General features: G+C 34.9%; 1 protein-coding gene across 1 annotated transcript in view; it reads left to right on the top strand.

Moving 5' to 3' along the window:
- Window positions 1-24,819, top strand: part of NBEA (neurobeachin) — a 527,091-nt gene that overhangs the window by 70,901 nt on the left and 431,371 nt on the right. Inside the window, exons 2-4 of the mRNA XM_035337838.1 lie at window positions 17,774-18,005; window positions 23,391-23,491; window positions 23,736-23,831. Of these exons, the coding sequence (XP_035193729.1) occupies window positions 17,774-18,005; window positions 23,391-23,491; window positions 23,736-23,831 (429 nt within the window). The remainder of the gene's footprint in view (window positions 1-17,773; window positions 18,006-23,390; window positions 23,492-23,735; window positions 23,832-24,819) is intronic.

Here is a 24,819-nt window from a genome sequence, read left to right as displayed (position 1 = left end):
TCTTTCCGTCTTTCCGTCTTTCCGTCTTTCCGTCTTTCCGTCTTTCCTTCTTTCCTTCTTTCCTTCTTTCTTTCATCAAGAGGAATACCATGATCCATAGATAACGTGATTTGAAACTATATTAGTTATGTAAATATCAGCTAAGCATAATACTAAAGAAATAATTGTACATATTTCTACGAAATTTGTTTTAATGTAATGAAGGACACTTGACTTTCCTCCATTATACAACACCTATCCTTGTGATTATTAACAGTTCAGTTATAGTTGTCTTATAATCAAATCAGATAATATGTGATCTTTCCTTTGCTTGGAAAGATGGTGCCATAAAAAGAATACTTACTACACGTGGAGCTCATTAATTAGTTTTTTCACATCGAGTGTTTGAAATTCAGACCATAGGAATATTATTTTCAGAATCTGGGTCTGAGTCTTGAAGATATCATAAGAGTGCATCCTTAGGTGCTACCTCCAAGCTTCAGCCTTTATTACTTGATTAAATTATTAATAAGTATAGTATCAAAACATGGAAGACATGCCAAGTTCAAAGCTACACTGCCTGTTAAATAGTAATTCTACTATGTACTTAAAAAAAATAAAATATTTTTAAATAAACCAACTATGGAACACTAACATGTTGTCAAGAAAGAGTAAATCAAAGCATTTTTATGCCATTGTATAAATCCATGATATATCCATATATTCCGTGTTGTATAAAATTCTTCGTAACTTCTAGTTTCAAAAGTATATACTTGAAATAACAAAAAAATAGTAGGATAAGAAGGCATGATTAAATACGAATTTCAGATGAAGAGCATTTTTAACAAAGTAGGAAGTTTCACCATGGAAAAGAGATGGCCAAGTTTATGTAAGATAAAGGTGACTTAAATGGAGAATGTGACAGAAAATATTTGTTCTTTATTATTCAAAATGCAAGAAGTAGAGTGCTGAAATGAAGTCATTTATGTATATATACACATATAATAGATGTATAACAATCTTTTTACACAGTACATCAAGAAACAGTGGGACTCATTGCTATAGGATGTTAAAAGTCCAAAAAAATGAGAGTTCAAAAATTAATCAGAGAAAATCATGGAAGGAAATCCATCAACTTATTGAAACAAATTCTTTAATTCTGGACCAGGAAACTCCCAATTCACAAGTAGTGTGAATCTGGTGCTCTATGATGGAGAAAATTCAGTATATGTTTATCCTGTTCTTTTTCGAAGATATTTGATGTTTTGCTGCTTAAATAGGCTAAGTAGACCTTTTTACTGGTCTTATTTTCTTTAACAGTAGTTCGAATAGTAATACCAGGCAAATACAAATGAGAGAGCTAGTGCAATATTGAGATAGCCTTGTTCTCTTTATTTGGACTTCCTACTGGTTTAATTTCTGTATGGGTTTCATCTTTAAAAAGGTGTATTAAGTTTTTCAAGTGCTGCAACACTTGTGTAGCAAGGTAATGTCATGATTTTAAATAACCAAAAGAGACAGAAGCCACATACATTCAGTAGTAGAATAAATCTTTTTTTTTTCACTCTCGGCTTGGTTGTAGTTGCATAATTGTTTCTAACCGTAAGTTCATCTAGATCACGTGAAAAGGTGAAAAGTATGGGCACATGTACATGAAATGGTGTTCAGGTTGGAAAAGCTGAACAATTACAAAACTTCTCATGAAAGGGAAATGCTCTAACCACTGATAAGTTGTTTCTTATGCTTATTTATCTACTTTTAATTTCATCCTTAATATTAACTTTCATGGTTAGAATTTCATAATTGACGTCTCATATTTTGCTGCATAATTCTGGCCTTTCCTCTGGGGAAAAAAAAATAAAAATAAAAATAAAAAATTGTCCTTCTGCCAGTTAAAGAAAAGATTGAATAAAATTCATAATAATACTAATGCCAATAATAGTAATAAAAAAGCAATTAGGATTCAATTCTGCTTTTGTGAAACAATTGTCATCACAGTCTCTTTTGTGCCTCCTTAAGTGGTTCTGGTTTTAGGTTTTATCCTTGCCAAAAAAAAAAAAAAAAAAACAAAAAAAAAACAGTCTTAGATATTAATGACGATTAAAATCCTTTGGATGACCAGTCAAAACAATTATCACTGGGAGTTATTTAGAGAAAGAGAAAGGGACCAATGTAGACAATTCTGTTTTGAAATAATCTTTGTCTTACTAAATTGTGATTGCCCTTATAACCAGTGGGGGTTTACTATAAGGACTTAAAAAAAAAAAAAAAATTAAAATTAAAAAAAAAAAAGGAAAAAAAAAGGCTTAGGGAAGAGTAGCTTAAGAGAGTTTTTAAAGTACTATACCTGTCTTTTAACAGTATCCCACTCACTCTTGAGGACAAGGAAAATGTGACAAATACCTTCTCTCAATTTTCTAAAATAAAAAGTAAAAAATTAAAATAGCATGGACTGGCTTTGCGAGAAAATTTAGATTTTTTTTTATGACTGTTGTTACTTATTATTGCTGTTATTTATTATGAGACAAGTTTCAGGCTAACAAAGTTGCGAAGCTACAGGGGTTATATGACCATCGATACTGAATCTTACTGTTAATTTTCCCAACCATCAGAAAATGACACGTTATAGTTCATTTGCATGTTTATTTTGATGGCAACCCTCTGTATTTTATCACATACTGAACAGTGTTATAAATGCATAAATGACTGCATTTGCTGAGAAATTATTAAAGCTTTTTTACTGACGAATTACATTTAGAAGTGTATTGTTAGCTGTAAATTAAATTGAACTATGACAAAATGCACTTATCAAGGAAACAAAGTAAACTTTGAGGTAAAACCATGCTTGTTTATATATTTGATTTTATGATTATAAAATATAGTCAAAAGGCATTTCAGTCATAACAAGAATTATCTAGATTCTACAGGAATACTTTGTTCAAGCTCCATGAATAAGTTTAACTCAATTATGGTTTTTATAGGTTTTATTATTATTTGCTAGAACATACATATAATCTTTTTATTAAAAGGAACACTGAGATTTCCTTATTCACTGTTGACTGGAACAACTTCACATGTCCAGCACTTGTTTTGTAGTCCAAAAAGGAGTTGTGAGGAAATGAGCTAGGGTTTTTCATTGTGCTTAAATACTGGATTGTTTTCTCCCATGCTGTACCAATACCAGGGTTAACTTCTGGAACAAAAGACTGTAAAGTAAGTGGTTAATGCTTTTGGCTTGTACTTAAAAATGGAGAATTGTTGAAACTGAACGTGTTGAAATCAAATGTAGAGCATCATAAACTGATCATGAGTGTTACTATTGAATATTTGCAAAATATTGACATGGAAAGTGTTATCAGATATCTCAAAATTATTAATGTCAGCAGGATGCTGATAATTAAGCACATTTTTGTTGTTGTTCTCATGAACTTCCTACATTTTAGCAATATTTTCATATAGACTGTAAGACCACTATTGTGCACTTCTTGCTTCACTGTTTTTAGATCATGTATCTCCCCAGCATGGTGATACTCCTGGGCTATCACTCTATCATTAACTATTCATGTAAACAGGATACTTTTGACACCTTTGTGTACTAGTCGGGCAAAGGCACTATTATAACTAAATTAATTACAATTTTTCTACTTTTAAATATTGCATAGCCATGACTTAGAGGTTTCAGCTTTTTTCTGGAGTCTTAGAGCATTTTATGACAGGAGGGAAATGTTTCAGTCCTAAATAAAGTCAATTAAACATCCTAAATAAATGAAAATCTAAGAAAAAGATGAACATGAGACAGCATTATTTAATAATGGATGATTTAATTTTAGAATAGTTAATAGATAGCTTAATCTTAATGAGAGGAATGTAAATAATTCCAGTTCTTACCAAATGCCAGTGCAAGGGTATATATACAAAGGAAACGGTTAATAGGAGATGATATTTAGCAAGGTAAATGAATTGCATGTGTTGATTGTTTTTATAGAAAACTGATTGCAATAGGAAAACTACCTGGGCTAAACTTCTCTTGGTTCAAATATTCATGTCCTTTAGACAAAAAAAAAAAATAATAAAAAAAAAATTGGTTAGTTTCTGAATATCTCAGGTAACCAAATTTCACTTAGTATGAAAGAACAGATAATTAGAGAAATATTTTTCTCCACGGGTTTTTGGGAAGGATGCAGGACATCAATACTGTGTCAATCCTGTTAAAATGTATTGCATAAAGACATGCTTTGTAGTGAAAATAAAGGTTATACTGTATGAGTTTGCAAGGTCTGTAGGGCCAAAAAGTGAGGCCATGAGTGGAACCAGAAGAGCTGCTGATGGGAAAGGGTATGCAGAAGGGCTCCTTAATAGTGAGGAAAATGCAGCTAGTGCCAACAGAGAGCATCTACTTTGCATCTCTGATTACCTCATGGGAAAGGAAGAGACTGTAAGAGAGCCTGCAGGCTCTTCCTTTTGGGTTTACCAGCCAAAGGCTGACTGCTTCATTGTACAATGGAAGAAAACAATTACTAACATTTCTCTGAGACATGATCTGGAAGGATAAAAAGTGCAATTTTGCTGGTACTGTAGTGGTAAAAGGTGCTTCAAAATAATAAACATATATATGTATAGTATATATGGTGGCTATTTAGAAGAATATATTGAGCTACATAGACCTTTGTCCTGGTGGTAGGTGGCTATTTTTATGATATTAGTCAAGGTGTGTTGGTACAACATAAACCATAATCCTCATTTTCAGCTTCCTTTATCACATTTTTCCCATGTAATCTTTAAGTTGTATATCCTTGATGTGGCTGGGAACCATCCCACAGCATTCTGAAACAGAATCTACCATTTCCAAGACAAAAATTCAGTTAATTGTAATGATATAATTGTAATTGTAATGTTATAATGTTGTAATTGTAATTTTTTCCAGTCACAGAATTATTATTTTTAACAGCTTTAACAAATACACCTGAATAATAATAAATTTTATTATCCAGGGGGGAGGGAGGAAAGGACATGAAGGACACGTACACCACATAAAACAACAGCTGCTAGACTATTTAAACAAAAAGAGGTTTATGATTTTTGAACTAAGAATATTTGCTTAGTAGTACTCTTTATGTGCTCTTTAAGCTATGTTTAAAGTATCAGCATTTTTACAGTCCATAAAAATACACTGACTTTTTGCTTTTATACCTTTTGCTTGTGAATAGTTTTGATTTTACTTCCCTGAAATAAAACTGTAAGTTCTGTTTCTCTAGTCTTTCAGTGTTCAAATTCAGTGTCTTAAACTAACAGCTTGTATTCTGCTATGGCCCAAAAATATCTGTTGCAGATTGGTAAAATAAATGGGAAAAGAGTCTTTTCCTGCTGACACAGGAACATTAGACCAGGAGGATGACTTTGGTAAAAATTTAGTTTTTTTGGTGTTTTGGGCTAGTTATTTGTATGTAAAATATCTTGGTCAGTCCTCATTTCTGCCACAATCCACTGGATTCCTGGTCCAACTCTCTTTAAGTGGATAAAATTTGTCATGTGTCACAGGACCTTAAACTCTCTCATTTTGCTTTGCTCACTCCTCAGATAGGACTTTCAAGGAGTTGCAGTTGTGTGCTAAGGAAACTTTTATAAGGCCAGACATTTGAACTTTATCAGACTAATTTCTGTCCCATACCGAAGTCAAGCATTCTTTAAGGTTTTGTGATCTGCTGGAGAACTATTGTCCTCTTTTGTTGTGTTTGTCCTTGGTTTGTTTGGTTTGTTTTTCTCTTTAAGCCTCAGTGGTACTTAGGAAAGATCTGGCTTTGTGAAGTATGTGCTGACAAAAAGCAGGAAAGGGAAAGAGTTGAAATTGTCTTTTAGCAAATGAGTAAGCCAAACTGTTGACCCTGTCTGTAAGTTATGTAGACTTGCAATGTATGTGAGCATAATTGATGCTTGTTTCTGTAAATCATGTGTGTGCTTGACTGCAGTTGACCTACCATTGTTTTGGATGCTTTGGTTGATTGCTCACTTGTATTACACAGAATATTGTATAGCAGTGTAGCCATAATGCTAATCTTAAGGTGTTCTCAACATACCTCTCTGGAATGTTTTTCTCTTATTTGACTTGTAAATCTGTGTGTCCTTCAGAAAAGCCTGACAAAAAATGACTTTTTTCTATTGCAACATGATTATATTTTATTTATTAAATTGTTACTTTATATTTATGACCTGAAAAAAAAACTGCAACACAGTATGTTGCCAATTTGAATGTACTGCAGAACATTGCTCCAGCATTTCTACTATAACAAATAGTTTAAACCATGCCTTGACATTGTGATCTTTTAAAAATAAATAATAGACTCATTTCAATCCATTAGGGTTTCTTCTTTCTAGTGAAGTTTCAACCAAAAAAAAATTCAACCCCTCATCATGATGAAAACAAAAACAGATACTAATCAGAAGTACAGGGGGCAGCTTTTCTGAGCAGCACAATAATTTTTGATATTTTCTCTTTCTTGCATCAAAACAGCTTATAATTTTGATACTAAGAATGAATGAAGAGAGTCTGGAATAATATATCGCAGCACACACAACTCAGTTTAAATACACAGAAACCTTTGTTTATTTTGGCAGTTCCTTTAAGAGCATCTGTCTAGGACTAGTTGCTGAACTGACTTATTGTTAATATTTCCATTACTAAAGCATTATCATTATCCTTAGTTAAGCATTGACAACCACTATTTTGCAGGGCTTATAAAAAGAGAGCAGTCCTTTGGAGAAGGACTTGTGGGTACTGCTTGATATAAAGCTCCACATTAGTAAAAGGCATTTACTTGCAGTCCAAAAAGCCAACTATATCCTGGGCAGCATCAAAACCACCGTGGCCGGCAGGGTGAGGGAGCTAATTGTGCCCCTCTGCTCTGCTCTTCTGAGACTCCACCTGGAGCCCTGCGTTCAGATGTGGGGACCCAGCACAAGAAGGACAGGGACCTGTTAGAGCCAGCCCAGAGGAGGGCCATGAGGATGATCAGAGGTCTGGAGCACCTCTCCTATGGAGACAGGCTGAGGGAGTTGGGGTTGTTCAGCCTGGGGAAGAGAAGGCTCCGGGCAGAACTCATTGCGGCCTTCCAGTACCTAAAGGGGGCCTACAGGAAAGCTGGGGAGGGACTTTGTCCAGTGGGTGTAGTGATAGAACAAAAGGGAAAGGCTTTAAGCTAAAAGAGGGTAGATTTCAATTAGATATTAGGAAGAAATTCTTCACTCAGAGGGTGGTGATGCCTTGGACTAGGTTGCCCAGAGAAGCTGTGGATGCCCCATCCCTGGAGGTGCTCAAGGCCAGGCTGGATGGGGCTTTGGGCAATCTGGTCTGGTGGGAGGTGTCCCTGCCCATGGCAGGGGATTGGAACTGGGTGGTCCTTAAGGTGCACCTTTATATAGTATCACCAAATAACACCTTTATATGGTATTATGTATATATAACTGCATTTTGCCAGTTTTGCCAAGTGTATGGCACAACCATCATTATGATTAGATAACTGTGGCCATTTTTAATAAAGTATCAATAGCGCTATATAAACCAGTGTGTCAGTTTCAGTTTGACTGTTTGGCTTTATGCCTTCATGCTAGAAAATCTTCCAGTGCCAGTGATATCATTCTGGCAGAAATTAAAGAAAAGTAGACAGTTCTTGTAATATTTTTTACTCTCTGTTCCTGGTTTATGTCCCAGGAAAGCTAATGTACTGAGGCAGATAACAATGACAACAGGAGGGCATTAATAAGTACAAAGTTAATCTTCATTGCTTAGAGAACATTTGTTTTTTTACAACTCATGTTATCAAAAAAAAAAAAAAAAGGAAAAACAAAAAAGGAAAAACTGTAGGTGTTATCAAAACTATTGATATTGACTTACAGAAAAAGAAGGGAGGAAGGGAATGATAAAATGTTTTTCCTGTATAATAATGATGGGACAAGCAGATTTGTTTGAAATGGGGAATAAAAATGCTTTTTATGATATTCAGCAAATTCTGTTTTTTGATGCTCTCATATGAACTTTGAAGTATTATGTTTTCGGAAGAATTCTTCAGGCCATACTGAAGGTTAGCTAGGCTTATAGTCTTCATCAAAGACTATTCATGCCATATTTGATTATGGTTTGATACTGTGTAATTTACAGTTTTTCTGTCAGTAGTGTATTAAGGCCACTTATACAAGATTCATTAGAGTTAACTGAACTGAGCAGTGCTGATCAGTGGGTAAAGTTCTCTGTGTGAAGTAAATTTGAGAGCAGAGGCCAAAAGTTTTAAAACTGTGGTGGGTTGACCCCCCACAACTACCTGCTCACTCACCTCACCCCACACCTTTACCAATGCAATGGGTGGGAGAATCAGAATACCCCACAATTTTATTTCTGGGCATGATGTTATATAGTACTGAATATCCCTTTGGTCATTTGGGGTCAGCTGTTGTCCTGGCTGTGTGCCCTCCCAGCATCTTGCTCACCCCCAGCCCACTTGAAGAGGGGACAGTGTGAAACAGGGAGGTCCTTGACTCCATGCAAGCACATCTTGGCAAAACCTAAAACATCAGTGCATTATCAGCACTGTTTTAGTAACAAATGCAAATCAGCACCATGTGGGCTGCCATGAAGAATATTAACTCCACACCAGCCAGACCCAGGAGATGCCCCCTCTTTCAGTAGAATAATATTCAGTTTGTATAATAACATGCTCAAGCTTGGAAGTGACAGAAGTGATGCTGAATGCGTTACTTCATTCATACTTTCTCTGTAGGTATAAAGGACACTTTGAAATATTTATTTTTTTCTCGGGATACTTTAAAATTGTCAATAAACTTATTAGGTAGTATGCATTTAGTGGCACACTGCTGTGTACATACTATATATTACTCAAGAGAAACATATTTTTTGAAGCTAAAATGAATGAAGGTCCCTTTAAAAAGGGTACGGTAATGTGGAGAAAGACATGCTGTTTTAGTGATTCACATGAGAATAAATCTTTCTAGTGCTGTCATTTGGTTATAAACCATACTGTGAGCACACTGTGTGAGATTAATCTGACATAACATTAGATGTGTCTGTCTGGACTAGCTCTCCTTTTACAGTCGGTGAAAAATAGTACATTCGCAGGGTAATTATTTGATCCTAATGTATCTAAAATCAGTGAGATGAATCACTGTCCAGATGCACCTTTCACCTTCCATTGGCAGTAAAGATAATTTTGAAAATTACCCTGAATACGAGTATCTCCAATTCAGATTTATAAAGAACTGCATTCCATAAGTATTCAAAATATATGTGTGTGCGCATATATATATATATGTGCCTGTTATGGAAGATATCAGTTTTAAGTGTTTATTTGTGGTTTCTTTGTAGTCATGTTGATGTGTTTAGATTAACAAAAATTAATGTGATCAACACACGTATTGGTCGCTGAAAAGTTTCATTTATTTAATTTAGAATTCTAAACACTTTTACATGAAGAAACCATCATTTATGCGGTTAAAGAATAATCCTCCTAAATACTCTGAATTAATTGGTTAGAAATTAAATGTTTTGATTAATGACCTGAAAATAAAAGCTGTGATTTATTTATTTATTTATTTTCTCGCCTGGGTCTGCCACCTCTTTTGTCAGACTACTGTGTCTGAATGCCTGAACTGGAGCTCTATCTTAGTAAAAGAAGCAGTATCCACCTGACTCCACATATTTTGAACCCTCACTTGTGATTATGAAGTCAATGCAATGCTTTTTTTTGAAGAAAAGATGTTCCAGTTTGAACGAGCATTATTCTGGAATGTTAATGTGATGGCCTTTATTAGCAAGGATAAAAGGTTTATTAATTTTCTCCTTATAACAGTGAACTAATTTAGGATTTTAAGAGATTATCACTCCTATCCCAGCAGGTTATTTCTGACTTTTTCCCTATGGAAATCTGTGCCAAAAGCAGTCTCAACTGCTTTTCAGAGCTTAAGAGATATATGAAGATCAGGGAGAGGAAAATAATTAATAAATTTGTTTCACAGTTTGTTTCCAAACTGATTACCTCCTGTACTCACAAGGCAAGGCTGATTATCCTAATCAAATGTGTATATATTTAAACCTAAAATAGTTCTCACAAACTAGTCCAAAATAAATGAGAATGGTTGTCATGTTGTCTGTCATATGTCCTTATTATTCATGGCTTTAGAAAACACAGAGCAAGTGTGACAGTAGTTAATTAGGAGAGGGAATAATCAAATGCCTTGGTGCAAATTTGACCTGGATGTTACTAGAATTGTAGTAATTATATAATTGTGCTAATGCAGTTTTTCAATGGCACTGGCTGCCTAGTATTCTGGAATTTATATTCTTCATTTCTATTAAAATAAACACAGATAGTAATCCAATTTGAAGGAAGCAAGGAAGATGTACTGCTTTCAGCATTGATCGGCAAATTTAGAGATTTAAATATTTGAAGACAGTATAATTCTAAAATATTTTCTTTTATCTAGACTAATATATAAAGTATAATTCTGTCTTAATGTAGGTGGGAAAAAAAAAAGGCTATGTTAATACTTAGAACTTTCATAGAGTCAATAAATGGTTTGGGCTGCAAGGGACCTTAAAGATCATCTGATTCCAAGCCCCCTGCCATGAGCAGGGACACCTCCCACCAGACCAGATTGCCCAAAGCCCCATCCAGCCTGGCTTTGAACCCCTCCAGGGATAGGACATCCACAGCTTTTCTGTGCAGCCTGTTCCAGTGCCTCACCATCGTCTGAGCAAAGAATTTCTTCCTTATATCTAATCTAAACCTACCCTCTCTTAGTTTAAAGTCATTACACCTTGTTCTATCACTCCTTGACCAAGAGTACCTCTTTTGCTTTTTTGTAGGGCCCCCTTTATGTACTAGAAAGCTGCTATAAGGTCTCCCCAGAGCCTTCTTTTCTCCAGGCTGAGCAGCCCCAACTCCCTCAGCCTTTCTTCATGGAAGAGGTACTCCAGCCCTCTGATCTGATCTGATCATGGTCCTTCTCTGGATCCACTCTAACAGGTCCCCGTCCTTCTTATGTTGGGGGCCCCAGATCTGAACACAGTGGTCTGGGTGAGGCCTCATGAGAGCAGAGTATTTATTACACCCTCAGCAAGTTTTTCAATGACACCAAGCAGACCGGTGCAGTTGACACACTGACCGGAAGGGATGCCATCCAGAGGGACCTGGGCAGGTTTCAGAGGTGGGCCTGTGCAAACTTCATGAGGTTCAAAAAGTGCAAGGTGCTGCAGCTGGGTCAGTGCAATCCCAAGCACAAATACAGGCTGGATAGAGAATGGATTGCAAGCAGCCCTGAGGAAAAGGACCTGGGGGAGATGGATGAGAAGCTCAATGTCAGTCAGCAATGTGTGCTTGCAGCCCAGAAAGCCAACTGTGTCCCGGGCAGCATCAAAACAGCTGTGTGGCCAGCAGGGCTAGGTAGCAGTTTTGTTGCTGATGACTACAAACAAATTTCACTTAATTATGGATAAACATGAAACTGAAAAAGTATGTTTGCCAGCTCAAAAGTGTTTACTAGTACTACAAGACAAGAAGTCCTAGATGGTTACAGATAACACCCTTTTCTTTTTGGACCCTTTTAATTAAAATGACATTTGAGGAAACCAAAAACTGTTCAGAAAATTGTATTAACAACTAAGAGTACATTTCAGTTGTGCAAGTTACTAGTTCTTAAGACTGAAAAAAGGAGGAGTAGAGAGAAGCATGTGTAAAATGTTAAAAGTAACAAAAATATTCAATTTAAGTACCATGGAACTCCTTCCAAAATTTGAGTGGAAAACATAGAAAAATAGATTATTATGAGAAAAAAAAATATTTTATGTATTAACATGAAAATAAGTTCAAAGAAAAATGTTTTACTTGATCTCCCTGTAGTTCAAATTTTGACAATTGTCAAAATTTGTTATTGTGTAGTTGCACTGAGTCAATCTCTTTAGCACAATGTGCTCGTGCTTTTAATTCAACACATATTTTGCTTTATATCTATAATTCAACCATCAGATATATGTAGTTAACTTCTATATTTTGGGGGAATATTTAACATTTGTTCTAGGCCAAAAAGGTGTAAAAGACCATCTTAAATTCTGCATAAATGCAGAAGCCCATGAAGAAACAATTCTATTGTATAGCATAGTGAATGAGAAAAGCTTACTGAGGAATGGATTCAGGAGAATGGAGATTGAGTAATGCCTTTGAGGATGGTGATGTAGGTTAAGATTCTTTGAGCAATTTGCAAGGAGTTTCAACCTGTCATTGTAAACAACCTCAGGATAGAGAAGGAAGCCTAATTTTCTTATAGCTGACAGTTCAATACTTCTTCAGGAGGACCTATGGTTTTGGGTGTTTTCATCTAACTTGGAACAGTGGTGTGAAAATTAGTTTGCTTCTTCATTTATTACAGCTTTGCTGTGAAAGATGCAGAGTAGTTTCAAAGTGATATGTGACCTTGACAAAGTACAAGCAATAATTCAAGATACTTAATCAGAGTGGAAGCGTGGTCTTTACTGAGTATGATGTTCACTTGAAGAATGCAAAGGAGGACTGAATGTATGACATAACAAAAATACTGTATTTAATCTATAAGATGTATAAAGAGCACTGATTTATGGTATGACATACCAACTAATGTAAGGATTTGTTTATGTTCATATTGTACTCCAGATGAAATTTGTCTTAGTGCAGAAGTCTGCCACATGTTATATTAACAACAGTTACTTTATGGCAATTTAACTTTTTGTTTTTGGTATTGCAGTCAGAATTGTACCAAGATGTGAAGTTGCAAGCTCATTATGAGTTTTCCCAGTTAACTACTGACAATTTTTAGTGTCAGTAGTAGTTTAAAGTAGTACCCGTACTGGCTCTGAGATCTTTTATGGATGACAGTTGTGAATTTGAGAGCTTGTCATATTATAAATGTAGGTAAAACTGTAATAGTGTGGTATTTGCATTTACTAACTTTGAACTCTTTGAACTATGTTATTGCCTGGCCACTTGGTATCATAAGAAATCTTTCCAGCTCTTAATAGTTGGTGGGTTTAAACTGCATTTAATGATTTTTGGCTCATCAGCAAACTTTGCCATTTCATTAGTATCAGCACTTATTACCAGCTTATTATTCCAGTGGTACTCCACTGATAACTTCTCTACGTTGTAAAGTCTGATTGCTTATGATTGGTTGTTCGTCATCTTTTCTTATTATGCTGGGGAATTTTCTTACTTTGCTGGGGAAATGCACTTAAAGACATTTTGTTAGAGAATGCTTTTTTATGGTGAATGCTCTATTTTTTTTTTTCAGAAATATATTGTATTTTTCACATTTTAAAGCAGAGATGGTTGCCTTGTATTACTTCTAGAACATTAGTCATTTAACTGTGATCATGTATTTCCATATTCTCACTTCATTTGGGTTTAGATTTTCCAAGTCATCTTAAAATTTGGTTCATGACAACTTAATATTTTACTTAAGAAAAGCAAATACTCTATCCCCTTCCTTTTTTTTTTTTTCTTTTTTTTTGCCATTAGTTTATTATTGTTTTCTGTTATTGAAGAGGTTGAGTTTAATAACTGTGATCATTTTTAGTGGTCTAAATTTGCTTATACTGTTGTTAGGGGCAAATCAGGTTTAGTGGGTGATATTGGTGGTAGGGAGATGGTTGGAACAGACGATCTTGTAGGTCTTTTCCAACCTTAATGATTCTATGATTATATTTTAATGTTCTTTGTGGTGAAATAAACAGTCACTGGTAGATTATGAATCTACTGCTGACAGATGGATAAGTATAACAATTTTAATACTTACTGGATAGTCTGTAGTCCAGTAGAACACTTTCCATAAAGCCAATTTTACCTTTCAGTGTATTGTTGATACAGATTCTCTGTTTTAAATATGCAGACATCTTAATTTTAATAGAACTGACAACATACTTCAGACCGATAACATCACTTCAGATTGATAGTGACCTCTATTTAAGTGTTTTAAAGTTTAGATATTAGTATATTAATTTACATTAGCAAGAAAATACTGTTTGAATCATTTTAATAGATTTATAGCATAGTTTGAATTGGGAGGGACCTTAAAGATGACCTAATTCCAATCCCCCTGCCATGGGCAGGGACACCTCCCACCAGACCAGGTTGCCCAAAGCCCCATCCAGCCTGGCCTTGAACACTTCCAGGGATGGGGCATCCACAGCTTCTGTGGGTAACCTGTTCCAGGGCCTCACTACCCTCAGAGTAAAGCATTTCTTCCTAAAATCGAATATAAATCTACCATTTTTTAGTTTAAAGCCTTTACTCCATGTCCTATCACTACACCCCCTGATGAAGAGTCCCTCCCCAGCTTTCCTGTAGGCCCCCTTTAGGTACTGGAAGGCTGCAATAAGGTCTCCCTGGGGCCTTCTCCCCTGAAGGCTGAGTAGCCCCAACTCCATCAGCCTCTCTTCAGAGGAGAAGTGCTCCAGCCCTCTGATCATCCTCATGGCCCTCTTCTGGAGCTGCTCTAATAGGTCAATTTCATTATTCTCACAAGAGCAGAGCAGATCAGGACAATCGCCTCCCTTGCCCTGCTGGCCACACTGCTTTTGATGCAGCCCAAGATACGGGTGGTTTTCTGGGCTGCAAACACACATTGCTGGGTCATGTTGAGCTTCTAATCAACCAACACCCCCAAGTCCTTCTCCTCAAAGCTGCTCTCAATCCATTCTCTGCACAACCTTTTTTTTTTGCTTGGGATTTTAGTCTTTTGTGAATTATTTTAGTCTGTTTTGTCCATGCTGTGTTAGTTTATGATAAACAGTGTATAAGGAAAATGAGATTGGTCTATACTGAACCTCTGCAATCTGATAGAGATATTGCTGTTCTTTCATTGCTTTTAGATCTATGTTATCAAAAACAAAGAGTGGGATTCATCTTACCTAAGTTAAGTATCTGAAAGTTGTGTATCTAAATAGAATTATAGAATAGTTGAAGTTGGAAGGGACCTATGGAGGTCATCTGGTCCAATGCCCCTGCTCAAATAGGGAAAACAGGTTGCTAAGGTCTGGGTTCAGATGGCTTTAGAGTATCTTCCAAATAAAATTTGTTCATTCTAGATTTCCTGCATAGAAAGAAAGAAAACAACAGTTCCATAAAGTGCATCATTTCACCTTAGGATAGGCATTTTTAATTGAATGTTTTCTGCAGGTGCCTGCTGTTCCTACGTGTGTTTTTAAAATAATCTCTGAGGCTTGTCCAAGTGAATAGAGAATTTAAGTTATCTGAGAAAGCAACATAGATTACTGTTGATTTTTTTGTCAGTTAGTGCTCTTTTCAGAAATAGAAACTCCACGTATTTTTTTATTATTTTTTTAAGTATGGTGTTTTTCTCTGTAGAACTATTTTGTGATTTCAAAAAATGACCATGGAAATACTGTACTCTTAATTCTGACAGCTTGATTGCCGTTAGTACACATTATATGTTTACTGAATATATGATATGCAATCACAATTTCTAAAATAAAATACTAATCATAATTAGGATAATTGTGTTATTAAAATGTAATTATATATGATCTCAGGGGGTACTGAGGAGGTTGTCAGTTTATATATTTAAAATATTGGAGGCTTTTATGATAGAAAAGTATAAATTGTTTATTAGTAATTAATTGATAGGGAAAAAGTAATTTGTAAGTGGATGAAAGGTATAAATTGAGAGTAGAAGCCAATGCTAATCTTGCTTAGTTGTATTCATTTTCTAAAGATTGGAATTGAAAGAAGAAGACTGAGCATTTGGATAGATTTATCTATCAAAAAAAAAGCATATTATTTCACACACACACAGAATCACACAGAATCATCCAGGTAGGAAGAGACCTCCAAGATCACTGAGTCCAACCTGTGACATAGCACTAACAAGTCCTCCACTAAAACATATCCCTAAGCTCTACATCTAAATGTCTTTTAAAGACCTCCAGGGATGGTGACTCAACCACTTCCCTGGGCAGCCTATTCCAGTGACTAACAACCCGTTCAGTAAAGAAGTTCTTCCTAATATCCAACCTAAACCTCCCCTGGCACAACTTTATCCCATTCCCCCTCGTCCTGTCACCAGGCATGTGAGAGAATAGACCATCCCCCACCTTGCTACAGCCTTCTTTAAGGTACCTGTAGAGTGCAATAAGGTACCTGTAGAGTGCCCCTGAGCCTTCTCTTTTCCAGGCTAAACAATCCCAGCTTCCTCAGCCATTCCTCATAAGACTTGTTTTCCAGACCCCTCACCAGTCTTCTTGCCCTTCTCTGGACTCACTCGAGCACCTCCATGTCCTTCTTGTAGCGAGGGGCCCAAAACTGAACGCAGTACTCGAGGTGCGGCCTCACCAGAGCCGAGTACAGGGGGACAATTTGGATTTTAGTTTGAAAGCAATATACAACCTTCTTTTAAATGTGCTATGAAATAGCCTTGTATTAAAATTCACCACTGAAATTATGCACTTGAGTACATTGAAAGTCTTTAATTTAAAATATTATTGTAATTTTAATTATATACCTTCCTGGAACAAACAGAAAAGATTGTCTTTAAATTATTCTAGAATTAATTTATTTTCTTCTTTTTTCTTTTGAATTAGGTAATATATTTCTAGTTATTGAAATTTATTATTGGTACTTTCAGAATTCAACAATCCTACTAGGATAAAGTAGGATTTTTTCTTTCAAAACTGAAAGATATTTCTGACATTAAAGGGTAAACTTAGCTTATTTTTTAAGCTAAGTTTTATATACTGTTCAGTAAGATTTTCAGAGTTAATGTTCTTAAAATTACACAAGTAGCTATTTGATTGGAATTAGTTACATGGTGAGTTCAGTTGCTTTAAGATATTCTTAGTCTTGACTTGTTTTTTGCAAATATTTACTTACACCTTTTTTTTTTTTTTTTTTTTTTTTCCTCTTAAACTGTGCCCACTAGTTGTGCCATTTAATTGGAATTCAGGGCATTAGATAGCATTTGGCACATAGCCAGGTAGATAGGAATCAGGCTGAAATTTTATCAGTGCTGCCGTTAAATCGCTCTTCATCTGAGTGCTTGTTCCTCTCCCAGTGCTGTTTCTCCCTGCACCAGCAGCAGGTTTACATGGCCACATGATGAATTGTCCTGTGGTATAATTAGCACGTTTTCCATGGTTCATTTGGTCCAGTGCAGTTCACTGATTCTTATTCTGCAGATGACTGCACAGAGGTTTGTGTGGTATGGAGGGAAGGACAGTAAAATCTTAAAAACATGCAAGGTCAAGCATTGTGTTATATCAAGAGGAAATATAGCTAAGTTATTTTCAGTGTCTTTTTGTAGGTAAATTTCTCTTCCAACAAATGTGGGAAAGCTTCAGTTACTTTTTAAGTTTTCCAGTTTCTGAAGCTTCTTCACTACATTACTTTGGGTCAGCCTACCATTTAAATTACTTTACAGTAAGGAATATTTCAAATATCTTTTTATTTTGTGAAAGTGTTGTATTCAGCACCGTGACAAAATTGAAGGTAATATTTTATGCTAGTAGTGGGTATATTTTGTACAACGTATGTTCTGCATAGCATGATTATCAGTCTGCATAGCATGATTATTATAACAGTCTATCTGTTTGATCAGTCATCAAACTGATCAAACTCACAGCTGAGTTTCTTTGTCAAAACTACCTCCCTCACCATACTAAAATATCAGGTGTTGATCACAGCACAGGTATGAAAGCCATTAAGCTATGTATTTCATGTTGTAATGTTGTTCTTGTTTTCTTTTGTAGCTGGTTGGTGGTGAATTTGATCTGGAGATGAACTTTATAATCCAAGATGCAGAGAGCATTACATGCATGTCAGAGCTTTTGGAGCACTGTGATGTAACATGCCAAGCTGAAATCTGGAGTATGTTCACAGCAATTCTACGTAAAAGTGTCCGTAATTTACAAACTAGCACGGAAGTTGGCTTAATTGAACAGGTACTGCTGAAGATGAGTACTGTGGACGACATGATTGCAGGTATAAATTACCAACTGATAAAATAATTCTTATATTGCTGAACTGTCAACTTACTGTGATTATGGAGGGTTTGGGGATAATTTGTTTTTCACTTAAAGTAATATTTGGGTTAGTACTGCTATCAAGTCAGAATTTTTATAAGTTTTAGAAAAAATGAACAAAAGGCATTGTTAGTATATGTAGACAACTGTCTAAACTAATTGTCAACCTGTTTAGGCTTGTTACCTTTCAAGGTAATATGTTAGTTTTGAAAAGCATTGATGATTTTGAATTATTATGATGATGTTTGAAGTATTGTTATGACCTGCTTTAAATATGAGCCACATCTGATAGTATATGAGAAATTATTCATATATTTGAATGCTAGATATTTGGATTATATTAAACAGTTTATTTCTGCACATCATATAATAATGTATAGCTGTGCTCCCTATAATGTCTCTTTGTTGTTTGTACTTGTGAATTTTAATGGCCTGAAATTTTTTACAGTAGAAAATATACCATTCTCTGTTTGCTCACTGAAAATATCTGATGAAGTTCTTGCACAGCTAAGATTTCCAAATTACTTTTGAAGGAGTTTTTAGTATTCCATGCTACACCTAATAATAGGGTACGGATTATAATCATGAAAGATTTGGTTAGAAAAGCAGGTTTGGTTGTCAAGTTTAAATATGCCAGCTAAGAGCTACATGTGCTTACTTATCTACTCCCTATTTTTACTGGGGAGAAACTTAAACATTTTCTTTCAACTAAGTGTGAAGGTAATTCTTCATCTTTATGTAGTTGGGGACTTCTAGGATACTTAAATTGTTAGATGCTTTTGAGAGATTGAAGAGGTTTGTTTTCCATAATTCTAACTCTTAAGACTTTAGGTAATGATCTGGTTCCTGGCAGATATATAGGCTTTGTGGAACAATAAACCAGTGAGGATTTCAGACCAGAAACAAGAAGAAGATAACAGCAGCATGAAATATGAATTATTCAAGAATGTTTTTATCTTTGGCTTTTTTTCAGTATAAAGGTGTATGTAGTATTAAGTATTTGAAAAAGCTGTAAGTTCTGTATTTCAAGGTGTTAGTGAGCAACTCAATCATTAAAAATGTATGTGCAAACGCTAAAACCAGAAGTGTAATGTTAAATATTCTACTGTGAGACTCAGACCAGCGTATAACAGATCAATAGATTCACAAACCAATGATTTTCACCAAGTACATTTTGTTTCCAGGACTGGTAAATTCATCAGAATAGTAAGATAAGGGAAAGTAAGGGAAAAATAGTATTTCATGTTAAATATGACATTAGTTGATGAAAACACACATTACTATTTTGAAGTTTATCAGGATTTTACTCATAAAAAATCAGTAATCATACTAATGAAAATTTCTTCATTTTGAGGTTCCCTAACGTACTGGGTTAATGTGTCAAGGGCTTGGTAGCAGGGAGGCTGGAGGGGTGGCCTCTGTGAGAAGAGATGGATATGGTCATCTAATAACTAGCCAATAATAAGTAGTAGGCACTTGATGAATAAATCAGTAACTATTTTTGCATTATCTTTGTTCCTTAATCTGATACGTACATGCTGAAGTCATGACTGACTGTAGATGATTGTAGAACTGTTTTTCCCCAAGTGTTTCTATGAACTTTCCAAAGCCTAAAGATAAGGTAAGAAATTTTTTGGCAAAATGATTTTGAGTGAGGCTGTTTTGAACAAGAGCTGTGTTAGTGCTTCCTCCAAAGAGGTTAGTACCAAAAATCCTAATGTTTGCAACTGACTTATCATCTGCAAAAGACAGAGGCTATCTGATTTTGTTAGTTTATATGTTTTGACGGATTGTTTGTTTGATTTTAGGTCATCTCACCTGTTTCTTCCTGAAATGTTGTGATTAAACCTAAATAAGGTTTAAACAGAAGAGACTAGTATAACCTCTGTTATGTTATGACACCAGTATTTTAGGACCAGTATAAATCTGAAGCTAATTTCCTCTGTTTTATGAAATTAAGAGAACAGCAAATAAAAATGTACTCAATCGTTTTCAGTGAGAAAAGCTTGTCTGTCTGTTCAGATGAAAACTATCAGATTATGAAGCTTCTCAGCACTTTAAATATCCCGTTTCTTGAGATTTTGCAGATTTTGTGGTCAAGAATAAAAGTTTAATCACCTTGACTGTTGATTGCAATCCAAATGAGATTATTGCCACGTGTATTCCAATTTGTTTTCCAGAAGCATTATCCACCACAAGTCATCTGGGCACTGTGATAATCTGTTATACTAAGACAGGAGATGATCAGGTGTTTTATGAATGGTTAAAGCAAAAAGATTACTGACATTTTCAGATAGGTGATTGGCAGACATTTTTATTAAGAGCTGCAAAAGATTTTCCTTGAGGGATTCAGTTTTTACAGTTCCCTCATTTATTTCTCTTTGATGAGAAATGATGCAGATCTGCTCAGTGAGATTCCTTGAGATAACACATCCCTAGTAACTTCAGAGCAGTCTGAATGGTGAACGTAAACCTAACCCATACTAAGTGAATGTGTCTCCCTTGATCCCCACTTTATTTGCTGCAGTTCTGTTGTGATGCTGTAGGTAATTGTTCTGAAATTTCTGGAGTTGAATTCTTAACTATTGAAACTGTTCCTAATTTCTGAGCAAAAATGTTAGTTTTGGGCTGTTCTGCCACTAACAGACTGTTAACAAGCATTTCTCTTCCAACTGGATCCATAAGGAAAGCTTCAAAATTCTCACATTCTCTGTTGCCAGCCCATAGAAAATGATCTACTTCACAAACAGAGATAAAATTAACACTTTCATGGCTTGCTGTTATTAAACATTTAAGGAGGCATGAGGTAGTTTTTCTGAAGTTGTGTTTCCAAAGCTGTTTAATATGTCTTCTAAAGTTAATGCCATACCATTCACTTTGATATATGCTTAGTTTACTTGAGAGACAGGCAGGCTCTTTTACCATCGTATTTTCATGTGAAATGACTGAATTAAGCATTTCTTCAAGCCTTCTGGTGAATTTATAGAGCATGTATAAACTGCTTAGCATGAAAGTGTTCAGCAAGTGCCGTTAACAGAAATCTGTTCCATTCCATGCATATTTGAAATGTTTTAAAAGTGAGAAACGGTGCCTGCTTTCTCCTTCTGGCCTTTCTCATTTCTGAAATGAGATCATAAATATCAGTTATATATGTGATCATATTTAGTATTACAGAAAAAAAAAAAATTAAAAACAACAACAAACAATTATAGTATGTTTGCAGCCTTTGTTCCTTTATAGATGAGTGGACAAGTATGTTTATAAACCAGAGGTAGACTGACTCTTATATTAGATTCTAATACATATGAATAATTACGTAATAATTTGTTGTATTTTTTGTATTTGTTATATTGAAACAAGAAACAATGCTTTTTTAAATGTGTCAAAAGCAATATTTTTAAGTTGCATAATTACGTTGACTTTCACAATTGTTTGTTTCTTTATCTTGTTACCCCACTGAACTTCAATCTTTGTGGTCTTTGTTTAACCCAGGGATACAGTGATAGAGAATTTATATTTATTTTTCTCTATCAACTTTTTATTCCTTGCTTATAGAAATGTATTTCATGTTTACATGAAGTAGCTTGATTTAAAACACAACCTAAGGCTACAAAATAAGAATTGGGAAATTCTCAGCTGAAGGTTGGTATTCAGTCCTGCTGATTTCCCTTTTTGAGTTTTCAGTGTGTTACTGTTCTTGGTTTCTGATCATGTACAATAGTTGTAATCACTGCCAGCTTCACATTGCATGCTAGAGACTGGACAGTGAAGGGAACAAATGTTTGTAGGTACTAGAGGATGAGCTGGATCATAGAATTCACCATCATATAATATGAGTTTTGTATTCTTCACTTTATTTTGCTTTTCTGTAAGAAATTCTGTTACTAATACAATCTGCCACTAATTTTAAAAGGAATATTAAATTCTCAAATAAACTATTTATAGAAAGGAAAAGATATGGTTATACTTCAACATTAGGGACATAGTTAGATCTTTTTGGTGAAAATGACTGCAGGTCACAATGTTTTTCTTTTGCTTTTCCTGACATGCAGTTTCACACACTGAACAGCTTAGTATGTCTCCTGCAAATTAAACGTTATTTCGGTCTTTACACATGCCTGTTGTGTAGGACCAGAGGGTGCTTTCATAGTGGAACAAGTAAATAGATATTGATGGTTTTACACAAAAATGCATATGTATGGATTTGCAGAGAAAATTTCTTAAAAACAAAATATCTAAAGGATAAATATTTTTTAACACTACTTTTTTCAGCACCTCCTAAGTCATCCTTTCACTGGTGAACAAAGAGAACATGTAGACCTGCAAAGAACAAACAAGCTTAATAATGTCTTCTGAAAGGCTTGTGGGGAGGATTTTCTGATTGTTGAGTGGTGAAGAAATTCAAAAAGAATGTTAATGCTGACTTTGTTCAGTCATGCCTTTTTTGTTTTGAAAAATCTGTACTCCACAGTTTGATCTCTGAATTAAATTTCTTATGCAACATCTGCTAAGATTGTTTTTCCTTCTGTTAAAGAAGTAACAATTAGTAGTGCTGATTATTCCAGAAGAAAATGCAGAGTGTAAAGCAAGGTCCAGCATCCCCTAAACTAACAGATTCTTAAAATGAAATTTTCTGTTTTAAAATAAAATCTAACAACTGGCAGTAATTTTAAACCTGGTGTTCTCTGTTAGGCAAGCTATGTAATGCTATTACTTTAAAATTATATGGATTTTGCAATGTTTTAATGAAATCTATATTACATAAACTTTAAAAATTTTGATGAATTCTTTTTACTGTGGTCTTTTTTTTCTCACTAAGATTGTTTTGGTTGGTTGGTTGTGTTTTTTTGTTTGTTTGTTTGTTTTCTGGCTTATTCTGGTAAAAGTTGGAAGTATCACTAGCAAAGCTGTGTGAACCATGCAAATTCTCAGTATAAAGTACTTAAGTTAAAGAATAATGTCAAGCACCTTTTAGTTCTGAAATGTTTGAAAAACGCTATCTACAGAGGAATGAAGAAATCTTATCCCTTATTATGTAACAGAAAGAAGCAAGCAATAAGTTCATAATGAATATTATAAATGAAAGAAATAACTCTTCATAAATTTAATAGATACTTTATTCAAAGTGTGATATAACATCTAAAACTGCATATGTGCATTTATTTTTTAAATTGTTAAAACAATGATAGTATGAAATCCTTTGTAAAATATTTAAGGCCACTAAGTTCAACTTTTAGAATTTGTGAAAACATTTATGTTTAAAGGTATTAATGTTTGCAGCTTTTTTTTTTTTTGTCAAAACAATGAAATTCAGAGTTCAGAATAACTTTATTTTCCTTTGAAGATCTTCTAGTTGATATGTTGGGGGTTCTTGCCAGCTACAGCATCACTGTCAAAGAGTTGAAGCTTTTGTTCAGCATGCTTCGAGGCGAAAATGGAATCTGGGTAAGCTGTGATCAGATAAAGCATTAAGTGTCATTCCATTAGAGCCTGAAGTTAACATAAATTGTCTTCTGGGACATATAAGCTTGAATATTTTTTTTTTATGTTGATTGAGCATATGTTTATGAAGTACTTTAGCTAACTACTGTAGAGTTAATTTGCTGTGTTGTTTGAAAACCGTCCAGTTTCCATTATAGCTTAGAGAGTAAAAAATATTGACTTGTCTGCAATTTTCTTGTTTTCACAGCCAAGACATGCAGTTAAGCTATTATCAGTCCTTAATCAGATGCCACAGAGACATGGGCCTGATACCTTTTTCAACTTCCCAGGCTGTAGTGCTGCAGTAAGTTTTCAACCAAAATAGTACAATTTGAGGAACAAATAGATTGCTCCTTATTGCATTTCTTTTAGTTTGAATTTGGAAATTGTTGCAAGGGAAACATAAGGGGAATTACAGTCCTGAGTATCATAGATCTTGCCTTCCATAGAATTGCAAAGTAGTTGTAGTGTTGAGAAGTTAAACTTGGGAGGATGAGAATGTCAAATAGAAGTTTTTTGACTGCAGAAATTACCATTATGGTTAAAACTGAAAATTCCAAAGAATAATACTATTTGATTTGAATAATGTAATTGATAGTATATTACATATAGCCAGGGCTTGAGGAAAATGTAGTGATATGCTTATGCAGTGACATTTTAAAGTGACAATTTAGTCAGATTTTTTTTTTTTCTTTTTTTTTTTTTACTTGTCTGAATTCCTCCAGCTGATTCTTTTCCTTCAACGCAGTGATTTAAAAGTAGTCTACTTCTGGCTTTACTTTTTGAGATAACTTATTAAAAAAAAAAAAAACTCTTAAAAAGGAAAATCAAATGGATTTTCTCTCTTTAGTGCATGAAAACCTGCACATCCAAATATTGTGTACAGATTTAATAATATGTTTATTAAGGCAGTAAATACAAATGTTAAAAAAAAGAGAGAAATACAAATTTGAGTACATTCTGGTATGGAATAGTATAAGCTCATGACAGAACTTGGAAACTTTTCATAGAATCATAGAACAGCTTGGGTTGGAAGGGACATTAAAGATCATCTATTTCCAACCCCCCTGTCATGGTCAGGGATGCCACCCACTAGATCAGGTTGCCCAGGGCCTCGTCCAACCTGGACTTGAACACCTCCAGGGATGGGGCATCCACAGCTTCTCTGGGCAACCTATCCCAGTGCCTCACCACTCTCTGAGTGAAGAATTTCCTCCCAACATCTCATCTACATCTCCCCTCTTTTAGTTTAAAACCATTTGCCCTTGTCCTGTCATTTTCTGACTGAGAAA

Source organism: Oxyura jamaicensis, chromosome 1 (genome assembly GCF_011077185.1).
Source record: "Oxyura jamaicensis isolate SHBP4307 breed ruddy duck chromosome 1, BPBGC_Ojam_1.0, whole genome shotgun sequence".
NCBI lineage: Eukaryota > Metazoa > Chordata > Aves > Anseriformes > Anatidae > Oxyura > Oxyura jamaicensis.
Note: the sequence above shows the minus strand (reverse complement) of the source record. Positions and strands in the feature narration are given on the sequence as shown.